Below are 26,812 nucleotides of genomic sequence, written 5' to 3'. Positions count from 1 at the left end.
GAGTGAAAGGGGATGTTAGGAAGTAGGGGAGGGAGAGAGAGACAGAAGGGGGGGAACGGTGCTTTGCTGGAGCCTCTACTTCAAAGGGACAGTCACACATTCACTACCAAAGAAGACAGCACTGTGCTAGAGCAGCTAACTGGTAAGTCAAGAGGTCAGAAAGTAGGATGTAAACATCTGTCCCAGGCTCAGAAAAGGCTGGTCCCAGCACTGCGAGAGGCAACACACCAACACCTCATTTACAGGCTTCAAGTTTATTGTCATCTAATTTTAAAGATTTTACATAATTTTCAACATATTCTTAAAGTTGAATTTCAACAAAATTTGATTCAAAGTAAAGGCTTCCCAAACAAGAAGTTTCTCCTGGTAATTTGGTTTTGTGGCATAATAAACAGCTGATGATAGGTAAACAGTTAATTGGCTGGCCTCTTTGGCAAAACTGTGGAATTTGGTTCTTGAGCCAACTGATCTCTGATGGTACTCTGAAGACGTTTGCCCAGTTACAGGCAGAATTTCAAATCCCTAACTCTCAACTTTTGCATTGGTATCAGTTACGTAATGCTGTCAATTCCAAAAAGTGGGCACTAAATGGGGTATCCCAGCAGACCATTCTTTCTGGTTTTATCGACATTCAGTGCCAGCAGCAGCATGCGGCCTCATTGTTTTACAAAGCCTTGAGGTCCAGTGCTGCCACGTCACGCAGTTCCACGCAACAGGTGTGGGAATTGGATTTAAATGATGCATTGTCGGATGTCCAGTGGTCGCGTCTTTGGTCGACCGGCCTCCGGGCATCATTGTCGGCTGCAATAACTCAATCCCTCTTCTTCATGTATCACAGGGCCCTCTGGACACCTAGAAAGAGTAAACTGTCTGGGTCCTCTAGTTGTGATTTGTGTTGGTCCTGTAAAAACAAAACTGGAACTCTCACACACCTACTGTTGGAATGTCCACCTCTTGTAACATTTTGGTCAGATGTTTGGGAAAAATTGGAAAAGATTTTTGGTTTCCAAGAATCTTTTTTACCTAAATATGTGATATGGAAATCTGTTTGTATATCATTTCTCTACACGGATAATGATAAGTTATTGTATGACTTTTTGGTTTCAGTTGCGCTGAAACTGGTCATTTCACACTGGAAGGATAATTCCCATGTGAATGTGGTGGTGTGGTGGAATTGGATTCTGCTTTATAAAAAATATGAGCAATCTGCAGTACTCTCCCTGTCTGGACACAAATCAGCTATCCGCAAATGGAAGTCTTTAGACCTTTTTCTATCCAATAAGGACTAATTTTAGGGTTAGAACTCAGCACTCTGTACCATATTGTGTGTTTTGTTCTGTTCTGTTGCATTTTCTGTGGTGTATTGTTATGATTTAATAAACTTATTATAAAAAAAAAAAAACAAAGTAAAGGGTAAAGGGTACTGGAGCATACTGTCACATTGGCACAGCTTTTCAGAGCCTGGTAAACATTTCAATCATCACTTTGCTCCTCCTCCCTCAGAGCAATGTGTGATCTCTCCAGAACAGGCAAGTTTCAAGTTTATTGTATATTTAATATAACACTCAAGAGAAGAACCAAAGCAGTTTACAATTACAAATAACAACAATAAGGAAAAGAACTACACTAATAAAAGGAAAGGAAAGAAAGAGATCAGTACTGCTGCACACTGAACCATCCACCTCTTCAAGCACCAACCCAATACTTAAGCCCCAACAGCTTGATGGAATAGATGAGTTTTGAGTTTAACTTTAAAGTCATCAAGAGACTGTGTGAGATGAAGGTCCAAAGGAATGGCATTCCACAGAGTGGGCCCTGTACCCTGAACAACCACTTCCTAAGCAGATAAACAAGTGAAGGAAAGCAAAGGTATCTGGAGTACTCGACCTTGAGAGGACCTGAGAATCCGCTGTGGAGTGTAAGGTAACAAAAGCAGGTCAAATATAAGGGGGACTCAGGAGAGGGCTTTAAAAATCAACAGCAAAAATTTATATGTCACCCTATAAGATATAGGGAGCCAAAGTTCATCTTGCAACGAGGGGGTGACATGCTCGGTCAGACCGATTCCTTTGAGTAGATGTAGTGTAGCATTTTGCACTAATTGTAGGCGCTGCATCTGCCACTGAGTAACACCGCAAAGAAGAGCACTACAGTAATACAACAAAGAGAGGACAAGAGAATGCACAAGCACTCTGAGTGCTGATTCAGTAAGATTTAGTAGTCGGGGAGGAAGTGACGTCAGCTGAAGGAGATGGCAGCTTGATTATTGAGCTCCGCTGTCTTTAGAGCGAAAACAAAGCATCCCTCGTGCCGAATCGGCGAAAATACCCTCTATCGCTAGCTAAAACGCTTCGGAGCGATGGCAGCAAAAAAGAAGCTAGCGAAATTTAAATTTACGGAGACAGCTCCAAGCGCTAAAACGGGAGCAGGGTCCCGGTCACGAGGCGCCAAGATGGCGACCGAAGAAAGCGAATCGGACCTGGATCCCGAAGAGCAGATCGAAAATGGAGAAGAGATTGACAAAAGTGAGTTCATCCGCTGGTTCAAAGATTTGAAAGCAGAGATGGTAACTACAAGACGCAGTATACAAACTGCAGTGGCAGAGTTACGTGGAGAAGTCAAAGAGATTGGTAACCGGCTAGGAGAGAACGAGGAAAAAATAGAAGCAATGACGACAGAGGTGCAGGAGCTTCGGGGAGCCCTAAAAGTCGAACAACAGGCAAGGGCAGAGATGGATACCTTGCTAGAAGATTTGGAAAATCGGACTAGAAGGTGCAATTTGAGGTTCCGGGGCATTCCTGAGGAAGACCAGTTCAAGGACTCTGAAAAAGTGGTAAGAGAAATTTGTGCTCAACTGCTAAATCAGACAAATAATGAGGGTGAAAGTGAAGCTAGTGAATTAGTGGAACTGGAACGTGCACATAGAAGTCTGGGATCTTCGAGAAATGGAGTACCTAGAGACATAGTTGCCTGCTTCCTGCGTTTTCCAGTTAAAGAAAAGGTGTGGAGAAGGGCCCGTGAAGTGGGAGACATAACCTGGAAGTCAGCTAAGATCCGGATTTTTCAGGACTTAGCCAGAAAAACGTTACAACGCAGAAGAGACTTTAAGGATATAACCAGCTATCTGCAAAAGTCTGGACTCCGCTATAGATGGCTGTTCCCGTTCGGTTTGCAAGTAACTGTGGGAAATGTGATGCGACGACTTCAAACACTTCAAGGAGCATGGAAAACTTTAAAGGAGATGGGATGCACAGACATTCCTAGAAAGGATGATGCAAAGCAACCAACCCAACGAAGTTCTGAGAGAAAGAATCAGTCGGGATGGCAGCGGGTCGAAGGCGGAAAGTCACCGCGATCGTCACGACTCCTCGTGACGATCGCGGTGACTTTCCGCCTTCGACCCGCTGCCAAGGAGTTGGCAGGCACTGAGGATGGTACCTGAGCATCATCTGGACAGAATGAGAATTTAACTTTAGTTTTCTTTTTCCTTTTTGATTTTTAGCTATTAAAGGTAAAAAGAGTAATGAAAACATGATAGAGGGGTTATTTACAGATGTGGATACAAAGGGAAATAGGGGGGGGGATGCTTAAAAGGTTCATTGATTAGGCGCCAGGCTCTGAAGAGGGCGCACTTCCTAAGGGGGAAACACTGGCACGTAGCGAAGGATGCCAGTTGCAGGGGGGAGGAGGGGGGAATAGGGGGGGGAAGGGATTGGGTTAACTGCTGGTGGGAGGGGGAATGGAGAAATGAAGATTGTATCATGGAATGTTAATTATTATTATTTATTGCATTTGTATCCCACATTTTCCCACCTCTTTGCGGGCTCAGTGTGGCTTACAATAAGATATGAATAGTAGAAATACATTTGTAACAACTTGGATGCGGAATACATTGTGCAGAGTTGTGCGAGACATTCGATTATCATTAGGAATATAACAATGGGACATCAACATAGAAACATTAATGGCCTTAACAATCCGGGTAAGAGGAGTATAATCTTACAAGAATTGCGTAGACTAAAATGTGACATAATAATGCTACAGGAAACTCATATGAGGAAAAAAGATGAATCACTCTTATTGAATAAAGGTCTAGGGGTGGGATATGCATTAGCTGATTCCAGAGGGAATAGAACGGGAGGGTTGGTGATTTATGTGAAGGAGCATTTGCAGTTTGTTAAGGAATCCATATACAAAGATAAAGAGGGACGATGCCTTGCAATAAAGGGAAGGGTCAACAATCGTAAAACTACTTTCATAAATCTTTATGCACCAAACACGGGACAGGGGCAATACATTGAATCTATCAGGACAGATCTTGCTACCTTTGCGGAAGGGATGGTGATAATGGGGGGAGATTTCAATTACCCAGTGGGAAAACTTGACCATTCCAGCAAACAGGAGAGGGGGAGAAGCTACGTGGAACGGCAAATTCGCACGATGATGAGGGAGTTAGATTTAGTTGATATATGGTGCTTGAAACATCCAGGACAGAGACAATATACACACTATGCCCATGTACAAGGAACATATGCTAGAATCGACGCACTCTGGGGTAGCCGGAGCGTATGGGGTGAAGTAAAAGCAGCAGAAATTGAGAGCATACATGCCTCTGATCATGCAGCGGTGTGGGTCACTATAGAAAGGGTGGAGCAAGAAGGGAAGGGATGCATGTGGAGGCTAAATGAATCATTACTTGATGGGGAGAGAGACTGCCAAGATATTAGGAAGGCTATTAAGGATTATTTGGTGTTAAATGATACGGGAGAAGTTTCGGAGGGAATATTATGGGATGCCCTGAAGGCAGTAATATGGGGGGTGTTAATTAAAAAAGGGGCATATAAGAAGAAACTGAAGATAGCGAGGGAACTGGAAGTGCATAAGCAATTGACAAGGCTAGAAGCGCTACATCAAAGGGAGGGGGGAGTAAAGCATCTCCAGGAATTAAAAAAATGGAGAACAGAATTGTAAAAGATCCAACTGAAAACGATGGAATTCCATCGACAATTAATGCAACAGAGATTCTTTGAGTTCAGTAACAAAGCAGGGACCTTACTAGCAAGGGGTTTGAGGAACAGAAGGGTACAGAATACGATCAATAAAATAAAGGGCCCCAAAGACTCCATATTGTATCAAGATGAGGAAATTAGGAAGCAATTTAGGATCTTTTATGAAACTTTATATAAAAAGGAAACCTCAGTGACGGCAGAAGATATCAGGACCTACCTACAGAGTTTAGGCCTACAGAGAGTGACAGCCCAACAGAGATGGGAGATAGAGGCTACAGTTACGTTAAAAGAAGTGATTGGGGTTATTAGAGGGTTAAAGGGAGGGAAATCCCCAGGGGTGGATGGATTTACAGCCAAGTATTATAAATTATTTCAACAAGAATTGGGGCCACTATTGGTGCGGCTAGGTAACGCATGTTTTGCGGGGCATAGCCTTCCGGATAGTATGCAGGAAGCGAGGATATCTGTACTGTTGAAACCTGGGAGAGATCCCACACTTTGTGGGTCTTATAGACCGATATCCCTGCTGAATGTTGACGTTAAAATATTAGCCAAAGTAATGGCTGACAGGTTAAGTGGGATTCTACCCTCCCTGATTCATGAAGATCAATCTGGATTCATTAGGCATAGACAGGTAGCAGATAACATAAGAAGAACCCTGAATCTAGCCTGGGGAGCACAGAGGAGAGGAGACTCCATGACATTATTAACTGTGGATGCTGAAAAGGCATTTGATAGGGTCGAATGGGACTACCTATGGGAGGTCATGCTGGAAATGGGGTTGGGCAGACCATTTGTAGGGTGGGTCAAGGGGATGTATGAGAAGCCGAGGGCAAGGATTAAAGTCAATGGAGGGTGGTCGACCCCATTCAATATTCAGCGAGGAACACGGCAGGGATGTCCCCTCTCACCCCTATTATTCGCCATATCAATTGAATCTCTAGCTCAACGTATTCGGGCCTTAAAAGAAATTCAGGGGGTTCAAATGGGTAGGAAGACACATAAAATAGCCCTATTTGCAGATGATATTTTATGCTACATCGGATCCCCACTAGATACGCTTCCGGTGCTTATAAGAGAATTAAAAGAATTTGGAAAATTATCTGGTTTTCGAGTAAATTTTGACAAATCTGAACTCATGGGGATAACAGTCGATAATCGCGAAATAGAACAATTAGGTTTGAGATATAACTTTCGCTGGACGGACAGAAGCTTTAGATATTTAGGTATACAGATATCACGAGACCTAGATGACTTATACCGGTTAAATTATGTTCCACTCATTGTGGCAATTAGAAGGGACCTTCGCAAATGGCGGGAGGGTTGGTTGTCATGGTGGGGCCGAATAGCGGCGGTTAAAATGAATATACTACCCCGACTGTTATTTTTATTTCATACATTACCAATCAGGGTCTCGAAAAGGGAGCTGCAGAAAATACAGACGGAACTAGGGGAATTTATCTGGGGAGGGCGGCAGGCCAGACTGTCCAGGAAAATAATGTGGGGTAAGGTAGAACAGGGAGGAAGGGGAGTCCCTAACATCACTTGGTATTACTGGGCAGCGCAACTGAGGCAAATTGAAGTTTGGAGTGGGGTGGACCTCTCGCCGGTAACTCGACTAGAACAGATCTTTGTGCAGAAAGGTAGACTAGATGCATTACTATGGGGATCGTTTTCGAAACATACATACAAAACTCTAACCCTCAATCCCTTCATCTCACACCTACTTACCCTCTGGGGGGGGGGGTCTTAAAATGAAGCTCCGAGGTTCCCAGAACAGATCAACTTATGCTTGGTTAACTCAGGAACCGGGATTTTCTGGAGGGACAGGGAACAAGACAATGATATCTTGGATAGATAAGGGATTGATCAGGTTTAGGGAATTCACGAGAGAGGGAAACATAAAGAGCTTTGAAGAGCTCAGGCAAGAATATGATTTACCTGAGACGGACCATTACGCTTACCTTCAGGTCAAGAATTACATGATGGCAGCAAAATGACAAAGGTAATTGGCTAGAAAGCGAAAAATTCGAAAACTTGTGGGGGGCAATAAAGGTAGGGGGGAAGGGGATCTCCAAGATATGTGATCATATTAGAGGCACTGACCTTGTGAAGTTACCATATATGAAAGCTTGGGAACAAGATACACAGCAAGAGCTCAGTAGAGGAGATTGGATGAATATTTGTCTTGAGGCCAAAAAGACATCAATTTGTGTACTGGTTAAGGAAAATGCATATAAGGTTCTGAGTCGTTGGTACTATACGCCAGATAAAATAAAGAGAATGTACCCTGCCACAGATATCTGTTGGAGGTGTGGAGAGGAGAAGGGAACATATTTTCATATTTGGTGGGGGTGCCCAGTAATACAGGAATTCTGGGGGCAGATAACGGCATTAATAACGCGAGCCATAGGAAGTCAATTTCTGTGTGATCCAAAGTGGTGCCTGTTGGGGTATGGGAATAAAAGGGGAAAACATTGGCAAACTAGAGTTAAACGGATATGCTTGGCGGCAGCTAAAACAATGATAGCAGTAAAATGGAAGCACAGGATAGGCCCTACACAGCAAGAGTGGATTAATAAGCTAACTATTTTGATGGGAATGGAAAAGTTGACTGACAAACGTAAGGGGAAGTATAACCCGAATGCGGAGGAATGGGTACATTTATTAGAACTGATGAAGGGGAAAGAGGGGGAGAAGTGAAAATAGTGATTAATGAAATGAATGCTGGGGGAAAGAGAGAAGAGGGAAAGGCCATACTGCTGCAAAGGGAGGATGATGGGAGGGGGGGGGGGAGGAGGGGGGGGTTGAAAAGGGGGAAGGGGGGAAAAAAAGGATGTTGGACATAGCAGGATTATTGTTGTATTAGATAGTTATGGGGGAATTGATCTCCAAATGTTTGATATTCAGATACAGTAGGATTACTATTGTATTAGAGGGTAAGGGGAGATTCATTCTCCAAGATTTTGTTACTTTGAAGTGTTAATAAAAAAGTTTTATAAATAAAAAAAAAAAAAAAGATTTAGTAGTCGGCGAACAGAGTATAATTTCTGCAATTTGAAGAAGCAACTCTTCACAATTTGTGTAATGTATTGGCTAAACGACAGTGAATTGTCTATCATTACTCCCAATATACGCACCAATATATGGCAGGCTGTGTATTGTCACGATAGACAATACACAGCCTGCCATCCTCAACAGTTGGGACTGAGAACTAGTCAGGGTAGAGTTAAAAAAGACTGTAGTGTATTTCTCCAAGTTCAACTGAAGATGATGGGAGGTAAGCCACTGGGAAATTTCTCCAGAGCCAATTGAGGCTAGAATTTGGATATTATCTGCATATACAAAAACGATGAGCCCCAATTATTCAACATAAGTCAAGAAAGGAGCAAGAAAAATGTTAACAACAGAGGCACCAAGATGGATCCCTGTGGCATCCCACAGGGCATAATATATGGGGAAGAACAAACATCTTGTATTTTAACTATATAAGACCTGTAAGATAGGAGCGAACCCATTGTAAGGCTAAGCCCCAAATCCCCATGGTATATAGTCGATCAAGAAAAAGATCATGATCCTTCAGATAGAAGGCCACTGTTAAATCTAAAGAGACAGGACCGTGGTCGATTTAGCAGCCTAGTATTGGAGAAGATGGGTAATGAGTCCTAGTAGGGCAGTTTCCAAAAACCTGTTTGGTTAGGATGTAAGGATTCCTGCTGGTCCAAGTAATCCTCTTAATTGTTGTCAATTTGCTCTAGAAATTTGGAAAGAAATGGTAAGTGAGCTATGGGGCAATAGTTGGACACCTGCACTAGATTTTTGTAGCAATCTTTAGGGTTAGGAAAGATATAAGCTAATTTCCAACAAGTGGATGCATTGCGTTGGGAGAATGATGTAGTGACCATAAAAGAAATGTAAGGGAGTAGTACAGAATGAAATAGCTTCACCAACTTGGAAGGTAAGGGGTCCTGGGGTGCTGTCGTCAAACACAGCCTACCCCATTACCTTTCTTCCCTATTTCCTATTCACCTGCCCATCTTCTCCATTCACTAAATGATCATCGTTTAATCTTGCCCGGTCCTAAACTTGCCCAGTTTGAATTCACCCATCATCATGCATTTGTTTTGCCTCTCCTTCCCACTGGAAGTCCCTCCCATTAGACATCCGTGCTGAAACCTCTTAAGAATTTTAAGTCAAAGTTAAAGACCTGGCTTTTGACAAAGGCTTATACCTCAATCTAAGCTGAAGAAATCGACTGCTGCCATCCTACCCCCCTTCACCTTCTATTTAAACTATCTCCCCCCTCCCTCTCCTGACACAAGTTTCCTCTCTCCCCATTTTTTATCCTATCCCTCTGAGTGCACACTCTTCCCTTCTTTACTATCAATTTTTGTAGTTCTTTTCCTTTATAATGTATTTAAATTACTGTAAACTGCTGAGAGCAGCCAGTTAGTCATGGCTGTATAGAAAATTTTAAATAAACCCTAAAGGAAAGGTGGTGTTGTAAAGCAGAGCCTGGAAGGGGAACAAATGCTTCTAGGGGATAATGTCTCAAAATATCTGTTGGTAGAGAGGGCAAACTAGGGGAATTTACGAGCATGGCTGACTGATGCTAAGAGACCACCTGAGAGTGGAAGTGAGATGCCAACGCATCAGAACTTGGCAGCCATTAGCAGAGCTAATCTCCGCAGGAGGATCAGTCAAAGAGCATAGAATAGTGTAAAGCTTCCCTGAAGTAGGTGCACATTGAATTTGAGAAGAGAAATATGCGCATTTGGCCTGAAGTATGTCCTGTTTACAGTGTGCTGCTTGAGTTTTATATTTAGACAATTCAGTTGTCGATGAAGTAGATAGTGAAGGGGTATACCAAAGCTCTGAATGACGGCCAGCTCCAGTAGGCACCGACTAAAATGAAGCCAACTGGTTGTAGGTCTCAGACAGCATCTTATCCCAGGAGAAGGCTTGGTCTTTCAAAGACAGTCTTGAACAGTGTGTCAAAGAAGACTCAAATGTAGATAGGGTGCATGGTCTAGAAGAAATACAAAGGCTGAACCTCAAAACAAAGTGATCTGTCCAAGGTATAGGCAGAGGAGAGGCAGAGATGGTATAAGGGGAGGAGGTGTAAGAAACTGTCACATCTAAGAGATGACCGGTCTGGTGAGTCGGGGACTTTACATGCTGAATGAGAGAAAGGTCTTGAAGTAGATCTTAAGTCCCTTGCCCAGGGACAAGTGCTATCATCCAAATGAAGATTTAAATCTCCTACTATAATGGGATTTTGGCTTTGCAGCATCAGTTGGACTAAGAGAGTCTGCAGTAACTGAAATGCTCCGGCTATGTGGAGATAAGAGCAAGGAGATATCAATCGGAGGGGTAGCTAGAACTCAAAAGTTCTAAATGGTCTCAAGTGGTGGGGTATGGGTAACATAACTCGAAATAACATTCAAATGGGAAGAGCAGATGACAGCCAGCTCCCCTCCCCTTTTATTCGGGCAGTTACAATAAAGAAACGAAAACCCAGGAGGGGTCATCGATTGGGCAAGATAGGCGGATTCACTGTATAGAAGTGATATCTCAATAAGACAGAGAATATGCAAAGTGGGTAGAAAATATGGTCCTGTACCAGAAACAATTTTCTTCGAAGAGAACAAACATTTAGGACGCCAATCTGCAGAGGATAGGGATTGCTAGCACAAGGGATCGTAGTAGCGGTAACAGTAGGAACAGATAGTAATTGGCATATCTGAGGTTTAGGAGGGTCTGCTCACAATAACTGGTGTCCACAGACAACAGGAATACTAGTCATGTCCGAAAGCGGGTCAGGAAAGGGAACAAAGAGACAGATGCACAGTATCCCAATACTGATCGTGTACTCGATCGCACATGAAGGAGCACACTAAGTAGCACACTAAGGAGCATTACCTGCTCCTTGGGCTCATTGCGCCACATCGAACACTTCAATTTGTGGAAGCCAGTACCAATGTCACATTATGTGACTGCTAAGGGTGGTATCTCAGATGCCGTGGTTGTGGTCCAACAGAGAACAGCAGCAAGATGTAGCAACAGCAAGGTCTGTAAGAAAAGAAAACATAGCAACATAGCATAGCAAAATAAAGAGCAAAGTACAGAGTAGGGTTCTCAATCCTCAGGACACAACAAGCCAGTCCAGGTTTCATGATTTCCACAATAAATATGCATGAGATAAATTTGCTTGCAGTACCTCCATAGTATGCAAATCTCTCATTCATATTCTTTGTGGATATCCTGAAAACCCTGACTGGGTGGGTAAGACAAGAGGACTGGGTTGAAAGCCCCTGCTCTAGAGGCTCGAGTGCTTCCTGAATGAAGTTCAGCTCCTGTTGTAAATTTAGGGGTTCAGAGACCCCCCAAGAAGGCTAAAGTGACCTTAAATCTGACTCCATCTCTAAATAGCACTAGTACTGGGGTAATCAAGGAGTTGTGAAGTTCTAAAAGGAATTGCCACTAAGAGAGACGTTAGGTCTAAGGAAAAGATACCAGCCTTATGACAAACTGGATTTAGATTACAAGTTATACACTGCAGCGAAAGATAGCCTGATACAGCAAAAGCATTTATACTTACAGCCTTTCATCATTAAGTGAAGCCCACAAATCATCATTTGGAATGAGGAGTTTATTTGCCAAGGTACAAGTCAAATCAGTGATTGACAACAGGCACGTACAATCAATTAGTTATAGGAATATAATCCAGCTGCAAACAGGTGTTAATTAGTTCCTAATCTTTTATAATTTCTTTTACCAATTAGAGGTTTTACAAGGGAAAGCAATTAGGTAATTTGTCAATTCTGCTGGACACATTGTTTTCCCTTGGAGAGAGAGAGTGGCAACCCTTCTCTCTAACTTAAACCAGGAAATACTCTGATTTTTATAGGTGCCCTCAGGATATGGATAATATGACAATAGATATACCTGATTGGATCTATGCTAATGTCATGGTTGTCACTGATTGGCTCATGCTAATGAGTAGCTTTTATCTTGCTAACATGGTTTTGTCTTTAGCTTGCTTGACCACAAATCTTAAGCAAGACCCTGCATCCAGCTACACCTTTCCTTTCTCACACCATGGCTGACCACAATCCTGCTCTCAGGAAAGTCTCCCTTATTTAGGCCTCAATCCGGGCTACAAACTAGGCCATACTTTTCCAGTAAGCTCCCAGTTATGTCAGCCATCAGATTTCTGACTCAGCCAAGGTCTGTAATGGCCTGAGCTCTATGACTGGGCCCGCCACCATTCCAGTGGGGGGGGGGGGGGGGGGGGTCTCTGGCTGTACCATAATTATACACTCCCCACATGGAAAGTAGGAAAATGGCATGAGCAACGAAGTTTAGAAAATTTTCTGGAAAAGCCATGGAAATTGTCTGTAACTTTTATGAAAATCCTGTGCATATTTCCTGGGAGGAAACAGTGTAGATATTGAGGAGACTGATCTATTAAAGCACGGTAGCCTGTGCTATTGCAAACATTAATTGCCACTAGCTCTTTTATTTTCAAAGCAGCTGATTCAATAACACATATGTGGCATAGCCATGTTACCCGTAGTGCAATTACTGCAGTTTAGTGATTCCAGCCTCTATATGCCAATGTATTTAATACTAAAATACCAATCTATGAGTTATACAGTACCAGACTCTTCAAAACAAAATAAACCTTGTGAAAAATCTCACCAATTTTATGGAAAATTGTCCAGAAATGTTCAAAAGCTCCAGTTCCTGATGCAATGGGGATTGAGTGCCTTTAGGATGGATGTGCATGGCATGAGGGTGCTCAGCAGAGGTCCCTGCTTCTAATTAGGATAATCTGGATATCCATCACATTTGTGCTCGTCAAGCCTGTAATCAACAGAAAATGCCCACTCTGAAATTTGCTGAAGAACGTGTAAGAGTCATTGCGGGCTAGAAATGCCTCCACATCCAAACCTTCCTGCTCAGCCTGTTTCACTAGTTCTGGAGAGCAGAAGGCACCAGCTGCATCCGTTGGCCCATCCTGTCCATCGGTTCCACCACTGAGAAACATGATGTCCCACCTCCCTAAGTTGCAGTCAGCTTTGGTCATCTGAACTCTGTGGAGTTCCAGGGCCACTCTGAGAGCCAGCTCCTGGTTCCTGCCTCCTTTCCCATCTCCTTGAAGATGAACTGTGCTTTCACCCCCAGCCAGCAGACAAACTGCTCTTCCCGGTCTGAAACTCTTCATGGTCTCTAAGCAGCCAGGCAGGTCCAAATCCGGAATCTGTAGTTCTGCTGTTAGCTTCAGCAGATCTCTCTCTGCTTGCAGATTGGTGCCAGGCTCCACCAGGTAAGAGCACACCAGTTGAATGAGCAGACTGTAGAAATGGGACACTTCCCTGACCTCACCACTCACTGCTGCAGACAGAATCAGGGGGAGGTACCCCAGCTCTTGGGCTCGGCATCTGGCCTGGGCTAATGCTAGGCTGTTGGAGCCAATGATCACATTGTGGACATGTTTAAATTCTCTGGAATCTGGCAGAGAACTGGGTCGCTGGAGTGCCGATTTTACAGCCTTAGGTACGGCATGCTCCAAGTTATACTTGCCAAGGATTTGCAGACAGTCACTGGCACTGTGAGAACTGGGGACTGTAGGACCGCTTGCTATAATGTCCAGCGAATCTCCAATGACGTCAGACAGGATGAGACTCACAACCTGGAATGGAGAGGAAGCAGTATAAGGGCAGTGTATACCTCAGAGAAGAGAAAGGCTACAGCAGTATTTCTGTTCATTTGGCTTTATTAAGCTAAAATCAGAGTAACTTGCATTGTAGAAGATAGCAAAAATACTCTTTCTGGCCAAGTAACATAGGGGTATTTCAGCCACAGGTGGTAAGCGTTTTTGTTTGTTTGTTTTTTTAGCCACCACAGGTATTCTGTGGAGATATTCAATGCTGAGCCATGAACGGGCAACACAGTACTAAATATCCAGGTTTATGCAGCCAGATATCCTTTATCTGGTTAGGTGCAATATTTAGCACTTAACTGCCTAAGCAAAACTGGATAAAGATAAGACTGTGCTTTATGTGGTCCAATTGGTTAACTCTCATACCTTAGTGGCCCAAGTACACTATGCAAAGTTCACCAAAATAACCTAGTACAAGAGGTCCAAGATAACCAGATGATGAAAAGATAAGTGCAGTGTGACATCAATATAGCATAGAAATGACGATTTAATGGTTGAACATAAACTCAACAAGGCCACGTTTTGGCAGCTGCCTGCATCAGGGATATGATGCTGCACAAGTCTTTATGGGGTCTATTTACTACAGTGCATTAAGCAGTTAACATGCAAATTAGCATGCGCTGTTACCACACAAGCATGGTAACTGTTACCTCAGTGGCACAACAGCACACACTAATTTGTGCGTTAATTGCATATTGCATTAGGAGGCGGGAACTGGGTGGATTATTTATTAATTTATTGCATTTGTATCCCACATTTTCCCACCTATTTGCAGGCTCAATGTGGTTTACATAGTACCGTATTGGGGATCGCCAGTTTAGGTATAACAATTACAAAGGGAGTAATGGTATAATAAGGTTCATGTGTACAAGACACAATAGTGGATCGTAGAGAGGGGGAGTTGTGTTTTGTCCATACGCTCTTTGGTTTCGCTTGTGTTTCACGGTTTATGTACTTAGGTTGGGTCGGTAGGGTATGCCTTTTCGAACAGATTAGTTTTCAGTGATTTCCGGAAGTTTAGTTGGTCATACATTGTTTTCACGGCTTTAGGTAATGCGTTCCATAGTTGTGTGCTTATATAGGAAAAGCTGAATGCATAAGTTGATTTGTATTTGAGTCCTTTGCAGTTTGGGTAGTGGAGATTCAGGTATGTTCATGCCGATTTTGTTGCGTTTCTGGTTGGCAGGTCTATGAGGTCTGTCATATATCCCAGGGCTTCGCAGTACATAATTTTATGAACCAGTGTGCAGATTTTGAAAGCAATATGTTCTTTGATTGGGAGCCAGTGCAGTTTTTCTCGGAGGGGTTTTCGCTTTCGAATCGTGTTTTTCCAAATATGAGCCTGGCTGCCGTGTTTTGGGTGGTCTGAAGTTTATGATTTGTTCTTTACATCCCGCATAGATTCCATGCAGTAATTATGAACGGAGAATGGGCGTGGACTGAACACTGCAGTTACAGCAGGGTTCTTAACAAGTGCTGTCACTTGTGCAATTAGTATGGGTGCACTTAATGCCATCTTAACCATCATTTGTGCACTTAATACACAGTAAAGAACATTTCAGTGCAGTAACTGCTGAGAATATGTTGGGAATGCCCTGCACAGCCTTTGCACTTACTACTACTACTTCTCATTTCTATAGTGCTACTAGACATACGCGGCGCTGTACACTTGAACATGAAGAGACAGTCCCTGCTTGACAGAGCTTACAATCTAATTAGGACAAACAGGACAAATAAGAGATAAGGGAATTACTAAGGTGGGAATGATAAAATATGGGTATTGAACGAGTGAGTAAGGGTTAAGAGTTAAAAGCAGCATCAAAAAGGTGGGCTTTTAGCCTAGATTTGAAGACGGCCAGAGATGAAAGTTTAATTTACCGGCTCAGGAAGTCTATTCCAGGCATATGGTGCAGCAAGATAAAAGGAACGGAGTCTGGAGTTAGCGGTGGAGGAGAAGGGTACAGATTAGAGAGATTTACCCAGTAAACGGAGTTCCTAGGGAGGTGTGTAGGGAGAGATAAGAGTGGAGAGGTACTGAGGAGCTGCAAAACGAATGCACTTGTAAGTCAATAAGAGGAGTTTGAACTGCATGCGGAAACGGATAGGGAGCCAGTGAAGTGACTTGAGGAGAGGATTAATATGAGCATAACGACACTGGCGGAATATAAGTTGTGTAGCAGACTGACTTACTGCACATCAATTTTTACTGTTAAAGCAAGGTAAATGCAAACCCTTAGTGCACTTTAATAAAAGGACCCCTCCCATGGCCTACACATATCCAGATAAAGTAAGGCAGGATTCCATGTATGCTGAGGATGGGTCCAAAAGGTATACAGAATGTGGTGATATTCAACCATTAGCTATATAACTTATCCATATAAATCAACGTGCAAAATAGCAGGAATAGCTTTATACAGACAAGTTATAAAGTTATGCTACAATAGTCAGCAGTCTGGCATGGATGGAAACCACTACTGAATACCCACAATAAAGATATATGGATAAGTTATCTATGTATCTTTATGCGGTTTCAAATACTTAACACTGCTTCTACAGTTTAAAGGGCAGCAGTTAATAGCTTCCCAGAAAGGGGGAAAAGCAAATCTTTAGTCCCAGGTAGTGATCTGCCAGCTTCCTCTCAAGTGCATGCCCATCTGGCTGACTGCACATTTCAACCTCTTTACAGGCCCAAACAACAGATGAGACAGTCAGGTATCAGAGATAGATCAGTCCTGGTAGTATGTGGTATGTATTGTTGCCACTCTTTCAGTTCTTACGACTTTTGCCTCATTAGCGTCTCTCTAATACAAGTAGTAAGTGCTTACAAAGACTTCTGGTTTCTGAAGGAACTGTTTTTCAACCTTTTTCCTGTTCTAAGTTAGAAACTCATGGTGCAAGGTCCCACCAGCACATCACAAAGACCTTGTCAGGACAGAACACAAGAAATAGGGGTGGATTCTAAAAGGAAATCAAGTCAGGATACAGCATGAGGATAGTGGGACACACTAACGAAAGGCCATGACTTTAGAAAAAAATGGGGAAATAAGTTGACATGAAGAATAATTCACTAAAGGATCATTCCCAAGACTACTGTACTGACTGACACTGAATACTGACAGGGGATGATAGTAATTGTGCCTACTATGAAGCCTGGGTTCCTTTTTGTTCCATTGTTAAACTGTGCTGCCACCTTGTGGACAAACCTTGTTTGGCAAGGGTATTATTTCTTCAGTCAGGTAGTAGGAAGAAGTCAGAACTATCCTTAAACCAGAGCCAGCTGACAAAAAGAACAAGGATAAAGAAGGGGAGATGGGGATGAGCCTAGGCTGCACAGATTTTGGAGGTAGTTTTATAAAAAGGCACCTATTTTATAAAGCAAAAAATAGGCTCTTGCTGTCCTTTCTAGAACCCTTGCGTGACCATTTATATCATATAGTTAGGCATAAGCTGGTGTAAATGCTTTCGCCTAAAACCTCTCTCTTCTTAGCTGCTACTCATATGTATATTCTTACTGTCATAAATGCTTTTCAGCCTTGCCATCTCTTTCTTAGTGGTGAGACAGTCAGTTACTGAACACAATACAAGCCACTCACTATCAGGACTGATCCTAGTAGATAGGAAGAGGAATGGACATTAGGAAAAAGGAAGTGAGTGTGTATAAGTCTCTGGTGAGACCTCATTTACAGTACAATTCTAGAGACTGCACCTTTAAAAAGATATAAACAGGATGGAGTTGGTCCAGAGGACAGCTACTAAAATGGTCAGTGCTCTTGATCTATATGGGGACAGATAAGACCTCAAAATGTATACCTTAGAAGAAAGGCAGCAGAGGAAAGATATGATATAGACATTTAAATTTCTTTGTGACATAAATGCATAGGAGGTGAGTCTCAACTGAAAGGAAGCTCTGGAATGAGGGGAAATAGGATAAAGGTGAAAGGGGTAACACTCAGTACCTTCTCCTCACGCCTGACATCTCTCTCCCTCTGCTCCTGGGTCTGGCACTTCCCCTCTCTCACTACTTCCCCCTCCCCCCTTTACCTCAACAATCCCTTTCTAAGTAGAGGGCCCTGGAATTTGGCACTGACCGGAACTTTCTCTCTGCTATGGCCCGCCCCTTTATGACATAACTTCCTGCTTCCACAAGAGTAACCTAAGAAAACACTTCTTTTCAGAAAGAGGGGTGGATGAGTAGAACAGCCTCCTGATGGAGATGGTGGAGATGAAGACTGTAACTGAATTCAAGAACGCACGGGATAGGCACACAGGATCTCTACTGAAGAGGAAGGGATAGTAGATAAGGATGTGCAGACTGGTAAGGCCACATGGTCTTTACCTGCTGTCATTTTCAATATTTCTGTTCAATGGCACTGCTGAATATACACATAAAGTTAGATTAACTTTACATGTTAGAGAGGCTGGATGAATATACGAAGGCCCGGTGAGTTTTACTGGAGCTAGCCTGGAATTCAGTCTCAGTGGGTAGAATCGTTTTAACAGTAGAATAGAGTTGGTGGTATAGAGGAGGATTTAGTATAATTAACTGAGTGGTCCTTTTTTCCCTCTCCAGTAAGAATGGGGATGGTGTGTGAACTGCACAGGGGATTATACTGACTGATTTTTATAACAGTAAAGAGTCTGAGGATTTGAAAGTTTTATTGAGGATATATTTTAGTTTTATAGTATTACTTAAGTAAGCAATGTTGACAGATTTATATTCAATGGGGCCAATATTCAGACCATGGGAAGTAGCCCAGTTAACTCCCGCAGTCGATGGCGAGGCTGGATATTCAATTCTGGACCGTTTCCAGTGACAAGCATTGAATATGTGGTTTATTTTTGGCCAGTTTAAACTTAACCAGCCAAGCCAATATTCAGTGCTGGCCATTTACCTTTACAATGGCCAAAGATAGGCCTGCCATTTAGACAGCTTGATTTGACCGCTAAACTTAGCTGCTGATACGCTGAATATTTGTGATATGGCCGGATAGCCACTATGCGCTAACTGCAAATATATTCAGTGGGAGAGAGCCTGCTATCTCCCGCTGAATATTCATGGATAGTCCGTTAAGTGATATTTAAGCGGCAAGGAGCTGTTCCCGGATGGTTAAGTAGCACCAAATATTGGGGTGGGGGGGGGGGGGGGGGGGGAATGTATTTAATGCTTTACTATTTTTTTTATTCCTTGATATTTTGGAGTCGATATTCAGCTTGTGGAGCTTAGTGTTTTGCTGACCACCGCTGGCATTATTTAAAGATATTCAATGCCAGGCTTCAGCACTGAATATCTGGCTTTGCAGAACCGGCTAACACATAGCTGATTAAGTCTAATATTCAGCACTTAACCGGCTATGGGTTACTGCACAAAGATAGGACAGCCTTTTACGCAGTCCCATTTATGTGGTTAACATTGCCAGTTAAGGGCTGAATATTGGAACTTAACCGGCCTAGTGCCAACTACACTCCAAAAACAGCTGGTTTGCATTTTGTCAGTGGCGCTAATTGAATAAGTACCATTGAAAATTAGCGGTTAGCCCTGAACAGGCAATAGGTCAGGAGCCATTTCTGGCCAGTTAAATCTGTTTGAATATCGACCTGGTTATGTATTCCATGATTTATTATACATTTATTGAGGTATTGTGTTACTGCTATTGCTGTAACATAAGACAAGTGCTTGTTTTCCAACAGAATGGAATTATCTGAAAACTGAAATTACAAACCAAAACTTTTTTTCTCGCCCTCCCCCTTGAGCCAATCCGCCTCGTACCCTGCCCTCTTCTCCCTCAGCCAATCCTCTCCCACCAATCCTCTGTGATCACATTCTCAACCTGTATACTTTACCTGTGCAGGGTATGCTGCCCGAGCCAATCCCCCACCTTTCAGCCGAGAAAGACTCTTGCGCACAGTGTTAAGTTCATGAATGGTTGCTCCTTTTGATGCCAGCATTTTTGTGAGGGTCTGCTTCTCCTCCAGGGTCACAGGAGGAACAGGAGCAGGTAACAGGGCAGAGCCTCCTCCTGCCACAACAAATAAGCTTCAGTAAGACCCCCCACATCTCCCTTAACAATTCTATACACATGAGCCTAAGAGCACAGTGTCCCCTGCAATTCTGTATAAGCTCCAGGAAGGAGCTTGGAGCCTGAGAGCAGATTGATCCCCTGCAATTCTGTACAAATTCCAGTGAGGGCTCTAGAACTTCAAAGCAAAGTGTTCCCTGAAACTCTATACAAATGCCAGTAAGGCATCTGGAATCTGAGAACAAAGTGAACCCCTATAATTCTATATAGTGGAGCCTGTACAGTAAGGAGTATGATCACTGGAACAGACTGACCCCCTGAAATTCTTTACCAACTCCAGCGAGGGTCCTGGAGCCTGAGAATAGAATGTCCCCTGCAATTCTCACCTTCAGCTACTCCTGAAAAAGGTATGAGCAAAATCTAAATAAATTAATAAATAAACTAAAATGCTGTACAAACTCCACTGAGGGGTTTGAAGTCTGAGAGCAGAGTGACCCCCTGCAATTCTGTCTATACTTCACTGAGGGGCTTAGAGCTTGAGAGAAGATGGACCTCCTGCAATTCTGTACAAACCTCAGTGGAGGGGTCTGAAGCCTGAGAGCAGTGATCCCCCTGCAATTCTGTACAAACTCCAGTTAGGGATCTAGAACCTGAGAGCAGAGTGTCCCCTGAAGTTCTATACAAACTCCAGTGAGGCGCCTGCAATTCTGAACAGTGACGGGGATGGAGCCAGGGAATAGAGTGACCACCTGCAATTCTGTACAGCAGGGGCAGACTGACCATTTGGGCAACAGAGCAGTACCCGAGGGCCCAGTACCTCCTCCCCACATGACTGACATCTCTCTCCCCTTTGTCCCTGGGTCCAGCACAGCCCCTCTCTTACCCCCCCCCCCCCCCCCCTTTACCTCAAAAGTCCCTTTTTATGTACAGGGCTCCGGAATTTGGCACTGACCGGAGCCTTCTCTCTGCCACAGCCCACCCCTTTATGATGTAACTTCCTGCTACCGCAAGGTTGGGCTGTAGCAGAGAGATTCCAGTTAGTGGCAGACAGCTAGGTCCCTATACGGAGAAAGAGCCTTTTGAGTTAAAGCGAGAGCCAGATCCAGAGACAGAGAAGAACATAGAATATAAGAGTAGCCATACTGGGTCAAACCAATGGTCCATCTAGCCCAGTATCCTGTTTCCAACAGTGGCCAAGCCAGGTCACAAGTACCTGACAGAAACTCAAATCGTTGCAACATTCCATGTTACAAATCCCAGGGCAAGTAGTTGCTTCCCCATGTTTGTCTCAATAACAGACTATGGACTTTTCCTCAAGGAACTTGTCCAAACCTTTTTTAAGCCTAGATATGCTAACTGATGTTACAACATCCTCTAGCAAAGCGTTCCAGAGCTTAACTATTCGCCGAGTGAAAAAATATTTTCTCTTATTTCTTTTAAAAGTATTTCCATGTAACTTTCTTGAGTGTCCCCTAGTCTTTGTACTTTTTGAAAGAGTAAAAAATCAATTTACTTCTACTCATTCTACACCACTCAGAATTTTGTATCTCCCCTTATCCGTCTCTTTTCGAAGCTGAAGAGTCCTAACCTCTAGCCTTTCCTCATATGAAAGAGTTCTATCCCTTTTATCATTTTGGTTGCTCTTCTTTGAACCTTTTTAAAATTCTGCTATATCTTTTTTGAGATATGGCAACCAGAACTGAACACAATACTCAAGGTGCGGTCGTACCATGGAGCGATACAGAGGCATTATAGTATTTTCGGTCTTATTCACCATCCCTTTCCTAATAATTCCTAGAATCCTGTTTGCTTTGTTGGCCACCGCCGCACATTGAGCAGAAGATTTCAGGGTATTATCTACAGCGACACTTAGATCTTTTCCTTGAGTGCTGACCCCCAAGGTGGACCCTAGCATCAGGTAACTATGATTTGGATTATTCTTTCCAATGTGCATCACCTTGCATTTGTCCATACTAAATTTCATCTGCCATTTGGATGCCTAGTTTTCCAATTCCATAAGGTCTTCCTGCAATATTGCACAGTCTGCATGAGTTTTAACAAGGAAAAATTAGGTCTTACCTGCCAATTTGCTTTCCTTTAGTCCCTCTGGACTGGTCCAGAATGACTGATGGGTTATGCATGCCTACCAGCAGATGGAGACTGAGAACACTGATTTTTCAACAAGCCTATAAGACCGATAACTGATGGCATTTTTTAATAACATCCACACTTGACATGGAGGCGTATTTTCAAAGCACATAGACTTACAAAGTTACATTGAGGAGCATTTTCGATAGAACGTCTAAATCAGAATTTGGACATTTTACAAAAACGTCCAAATTCTGAATAGGAAAGAAGGTCATTTTCGAAAAAGATAGACGTCTATCTTTTGTGTTTGAAAATGCTATGGATGTCTTGTGATTTGGACGTTTTTGGTTTTGGTCCATTCTCGAACACAAAATGTCCAAATGCAAAACGTCCAAAATAGAGGAGGCGTGGCTTAATGGTTAGTGCAGCGGGCTTTGATCCCGGCAACATGGGTTCAACTCCCACTGCTGCTCCTTGTGACTTTGGGCAAGTCAAATGCACAAGGGGCATTTTTGGATATGACATCTAAGTCTGAATTTGACCGTTTTTTTTGTAAAACGTCCAAAATCAGAATAGGAAATGTCATTTTCTACAAAAAAAAAACAAAAGTCTATCTTTTCCTTTTGAAAATGTTGTTTGGAAAAGCGTTTTGCGATTTGGATGTTTTATTTTTTGGTCCATTTTCAAACAAAAAAAACATCCAAATGCAAAACGTACAAAATACACAAGAAAATCCACAATAGAGAGTGAAACCATTCACATGTTCTAAGTGTGGTAAAAGCTTTGGTTGTAATATAAATCTCAAAGTGCATCAGAAAGTCCACACGGGAGAGAAACCATTTGCATGTATAGAGTCTGGTAAAAGCTTTGGTCAGAAAGTAAACCTCACAATGCACCAGAGATTACACACAGGAGGGGAAACCATTTACATGTCCTGAGTGTAGGAAAAGCTTTGGTTAGAAAGAAAGCCTCACATGGCATCAGAGAATCCACACAGGGATGAAACAATTTACATGTACTAAGGAGGTAAAAGCTTCAGTTGCACTGGGACAGGTAATTAGGGATTTACACTCTTGCTATGAAGTATGGAAAAATAGCACTCTGGTATTTCGATATATGTAATTAAACCTTCTTTTCTTCTATAGATCTGAATTCAAACCCAAATCTAATGATAAACAATAGACACAAGGCTCAGATGTTATAGAAAGCTTGGCATCCGGTAGAATAGTGGAAAAGTGACATCCCAGGAAAGCAATAGGGCATCCTAGGGGGCACTACAGTGGACTTTATAAAATGCTCCCAGGTACACATCTCACCATTGCTCCCTTACCTTGTCTGCTGAGCCCTACCCAAAACCCACTACCCCCAATTTCACACCACTGCCATAGCCCTTATGGGAGCACCTATATGTGGGTACAGTGGGTTTCTGGTGGGTTTTGGATGGCTCACAGTTTCCTCCACAAGTGTAACAAGTAGGAGGAGGTAGAAGCCTGAGTCCACCTGTCTGCAGTGCACTGCACTGCACCACTACTAGACTACTCCAGGGACCTGCATGCTATTCTAATAGACCTGAGTATAACATCTGAGGCTGGCTGGCATAGAGGCAAGTAATATTTTTAATCACATTTTTTGGGGTGGGAGGGGGATAGTGACCACTGGGGAAGTAAGGGGAGGTGATCCCTGATTCCCTCCAGTGGTCATCTGGTAATTTCGGGTACCTCTCGTGTGGAGTAGAGGAGTAGCCTAGTGGTTAGTGCAGCAGACTTTGATCCTGGGGAAGTGGGTTCAATTCCCACTGCAGCTATTTGTCATAAAAACAGGTCTAGCTCAAAAGTTTAAGTTTTAGTCTTGGACATTTTAATTTTGTTCCATTATGGCTGAAAGACGCTTAAGTCTTAGAAACGCCCACGTCCCGCCTTGAACACGACCCTGGCATGCCCCCTTGAGATTTAGACGGCCTTCTGACGGACTTCAGAGAAAAAAGTCTAAAAAGAGGTTTTGAAAATACTGATTTGGACATTTTTGTGAGATAAACGTCCAAATGCAGACATGCCACTTTTTGGACGTTTTTCTCTTTTGAAAATGAGCCTGATAGTAACTTATGGCACTTAGCACTTATAGCACTTAGACTTAAAGTGCTTTGAAAATGAGCTCCTTACGACCTTATTTTTGAAAATGATGGGCGCCCATATTTCGACCCAAATCGGGAGATGGGCACCCATCTCGCAAAGGCGCCCAAATCGGTATAATCGAAAGCCGATTTTGGGCGTCTTCAACTGCACTCCGTCACGGGAATGAACAAAGTTGACAGGGGCGTGTCGGAGGCGTGGTGAAGGCGGGACTGGGGTGTGTTTATCGGCCGAGGAGAGATGGGCGCCCTTGGCCGATAATAAAAAAAAAAGAAAGGCGTTTTTACCGCGAATTTGGGTCACTTTTTTTGGACCCTTTTTTTTCACGATCAAGTCCCCAAAAAGTGCCCTAAATGACCAGATGACCACCGGAGGGAATCGGGGATCACCACCCCTGACTCCCCCAGTGGTCACTAACCCCCTCCCACAAAAAAACAACAACTTTAACAACTTTTTTTTCCAGCCTGTATGCCTGCCTCAAATGCCATACCCAGCTCCATCACAGCAGTATGCAGGTCCCTGGAGCAGTTGTTAGTGGGTGCAGTGCACTTCACCCAGATAGACCCAGGCCCATCCCCCCCCCCCCCCAAATGTTACACTTGTGGTGGTAAATAGGAGCACCCAAGGGAAAGGAGCTATAGACTTGGGAGGTATTTAACTTTTTTTTTACTTGTTACAAGTGACCCTAGGGTGCCCGGTTGGTGTCCTGGCATGAGAGGGGGACCAGTGCACTACGAATCTTGGCCCCTCCCACGACCAAATGCCTTGGATTTGTTCGTTTTTTAGCTGGGTGCCTTCGGTTTCCATTATCGCTGAAAAACGAAACCGCCCAGCTCAAATCCGCACAAATCCGATGCATTTGCCTGGCACAAACCGTATTATCGAAAAAAAGATTGACGCCCATTTTTTTTCGAAAACACGGTCTGTCCCGCTCCTTCATGTACCCTTTCTTGGAGACAGACGCCCATGGAGATGGGCGTTCGCGTTCGATTATGCCCCTCTTAGTGTCCTAACTTTTGCAGCCGATCCTTTTAACTTCTTTTTAACCATTCTCCTCATTTTATTATAGTCGCCCTTTTGAAAATTAAATGCAGCTACAGTAGATTTCCTTTGCAGGTTCATCCCAGATAGTAGTTCAAACTTGATCATGTTATGATCACTGTTTCCCAAGGGACCCAACACTGCCACCTCTTGCACTATGCCCTGCATGCCATCAAGGACCAGATCCAAAATGGCTTCCCCTCTCGTCGGTTCCTGGACCATTTGCTCCAAGAAGCAGTTGTTTGTTATATCTAGAAATGCTATCTCCCTGGCACTCCCTGATGTAACATTTATCCAGTCAATATTGGGGTAACTGAAGTCAAACGATATAACAATTTTCTACAATTATTAGAGTGTTGAAAGGTGTTCTAGGATCCACTTATATGAAAAAAGATGTGGAGAAAAAAAGACCTCAGTAAGACCGGTCACACCTCCCTTCAAAGGATACACCTTATAATAAGAAGGAGTGCCTCATTAATCATCAATCTTTAAAAAAACTCCACATTGCATAACTTCATAAGCTGATAGCCAAACACCTAACCAATCACCCATCAATGGAAACACAAAAATTCAAATATCTTTTACCATACAAAAATGTTACTTATCTTGGATGGTAAGCCAATGGATAAACGTCTTCCACAAGTCCGTATTATACCTCAAAAAGGTGTGGCATTATCTTCATATCCCAACAGGGAGCCCTGTTTCGCCAAAAATTGGCTGCATCAGGGGGAAAGTTTCAATGTCAACATCCAAGAAATGAGCTCGCCTTCCGTGCTTCCTTAGGCTTACAAATGAAATTAAATGGCGGCCAGCTTCTTCCTCAATCGTTAAGGTTTATATACTCGGCGTGTGACATCACCGCTATCCAAACCAATAAGTTTAAAGAAAGGCTTTCCATTCAATTGAAATGTTCAATCCAGAAGGAATCACGGTTTTCAAAGTAAAAATCCAGCGTTGCTCTTTTTGCCTAAGCAATCATCTAATATCACCTTTTCACTCTGTAATTTGAATCTGCTCAACTACTATGCACTGTAGTTCAGTAAATTTATGTTGTTTATAAATGCAGTGGGTTACCATAGGTTCTTGCATTTTTTCTGTCTATATGCAGTGTCTGTGTTCTATCAATTGCGTTTTTAATGGGCGAGATGCTTGGCCCACGTAATACAAGCTACATGGGCAATGTATAACATATATAACATTCCTAGATGCACAATTAGTTACATTGCGAAGTGGATAGTTCTTTCCTGTGCGCTGATCCTTAAACACATTAGACACTATCATGTTATCACATACTGAACATCTTCCACAAGCTGTATGGGAACCCTCACTGTCATTCCGTGCTATAGTTCGATTCCACGTTTCAGCTGTGCATAAAGCATCACTTAGATTCCTATTTCTTTGAAAGGAAAAGATCACATCAAGATTCTGAAAACAAGGATGGACCCGTAATAATGGTAGATGTTTTTTAATGATTCTAGTCATAATATTAGTATGAGAATTAAATTTTGTCACAAACGTCAGCAATTCTTTAGCATCTTGTGTCTCGATCTTAGGTTGTAGCAACCATTCTCTATGGTTATGTAGGGCTCTCTTTTTGGCAGTAGATACCAATTTGTCAGGATAACCCCGATCCAGCAATCTCTGTTCTAAATTATTGGCATGATGTTTAAATTCCATTTTAGAGGAACAAATCATTCTATATCTGATAAATTGAGCAAAGGGTATGTTCATCCTACAGTGATTAGGGTGCATACTCTGATATTGAAGCGTAGTATTCCTATCAGTAGGTTTTATGAACAC

At 42.9% G+C, this 26,812-nt stretch overlaps 1 protein-coding gene and 1 long non-coding RNA gene across 6 annotated transcripts in view; one reads left to right on the top strand and one right to left on the bottom strand.

Annotated features, from left to right (window-relative positions):
• The first annotated feature begins 1,412 nt into the window (after positions 1 to 1,412).
• LOC115471607 lies at positions 1,413 to 8,305 on the top strand. The gene is made up of 3 exons (XR_003942376.1): positions 1,413 to 2,220; positions 2,616 to 2,617; positions 8,036 to 8,305. It is a non-coding gene; the product is annotated as an uncharacterized LOC115471607 (long non-coding RNA).
• A 3,978-nt stretch (positions 8,306 to 12,283) lies between these two features.
• The window catches only part of GLYCTK (glycerate kinase), a 44,553-nt gene continuing 30,024 nt past the window's right edge, over positions 12,284 to 26,812 (bottom strand). For all 5 annotated transcript variants that reach the window (XM_030205313.1, XM_030205311.1, XM_030205314.1 and 2 more), the window contains 2 exons: positions 19,579 to 19,754; positions 12,284 to 13,707 (listed from right to left, as the gene is read on the bottom strand). In XM_030205313.1, coding sequence (XP_030061173.1) covers positions 12,814 to 13,707; positions 19,579 to 19,754 — 1,070 coding nt within the window. In that variant the 3' untranslated portion in view covers positions 12,284 to 12,813. The remainder of the gene's footprint in view (positions 13,708 to 19,578; positions 19,755 to 26,812) is intronic.

Source organism: Microcaecilia unicolor, chromosome 6, assembly GCF_901765095.1.
Source record: "Microcaecilia unicolor chromosome 6, aMicUni1.1, whole genome shotgun sequence".
NCBI classification, from domain to species: Eukaryota; Metazoa; Chordata; class Amphibia; order Gymnophiona; family Siphonopidae; genus Microcaecilia; species Microcaecilia unicolor.
The sequence above is the reverse complement of the archived record's forward strand: the minus strand, read 5'-3'. Positions and strand labels throughout refer to the sequence as shown.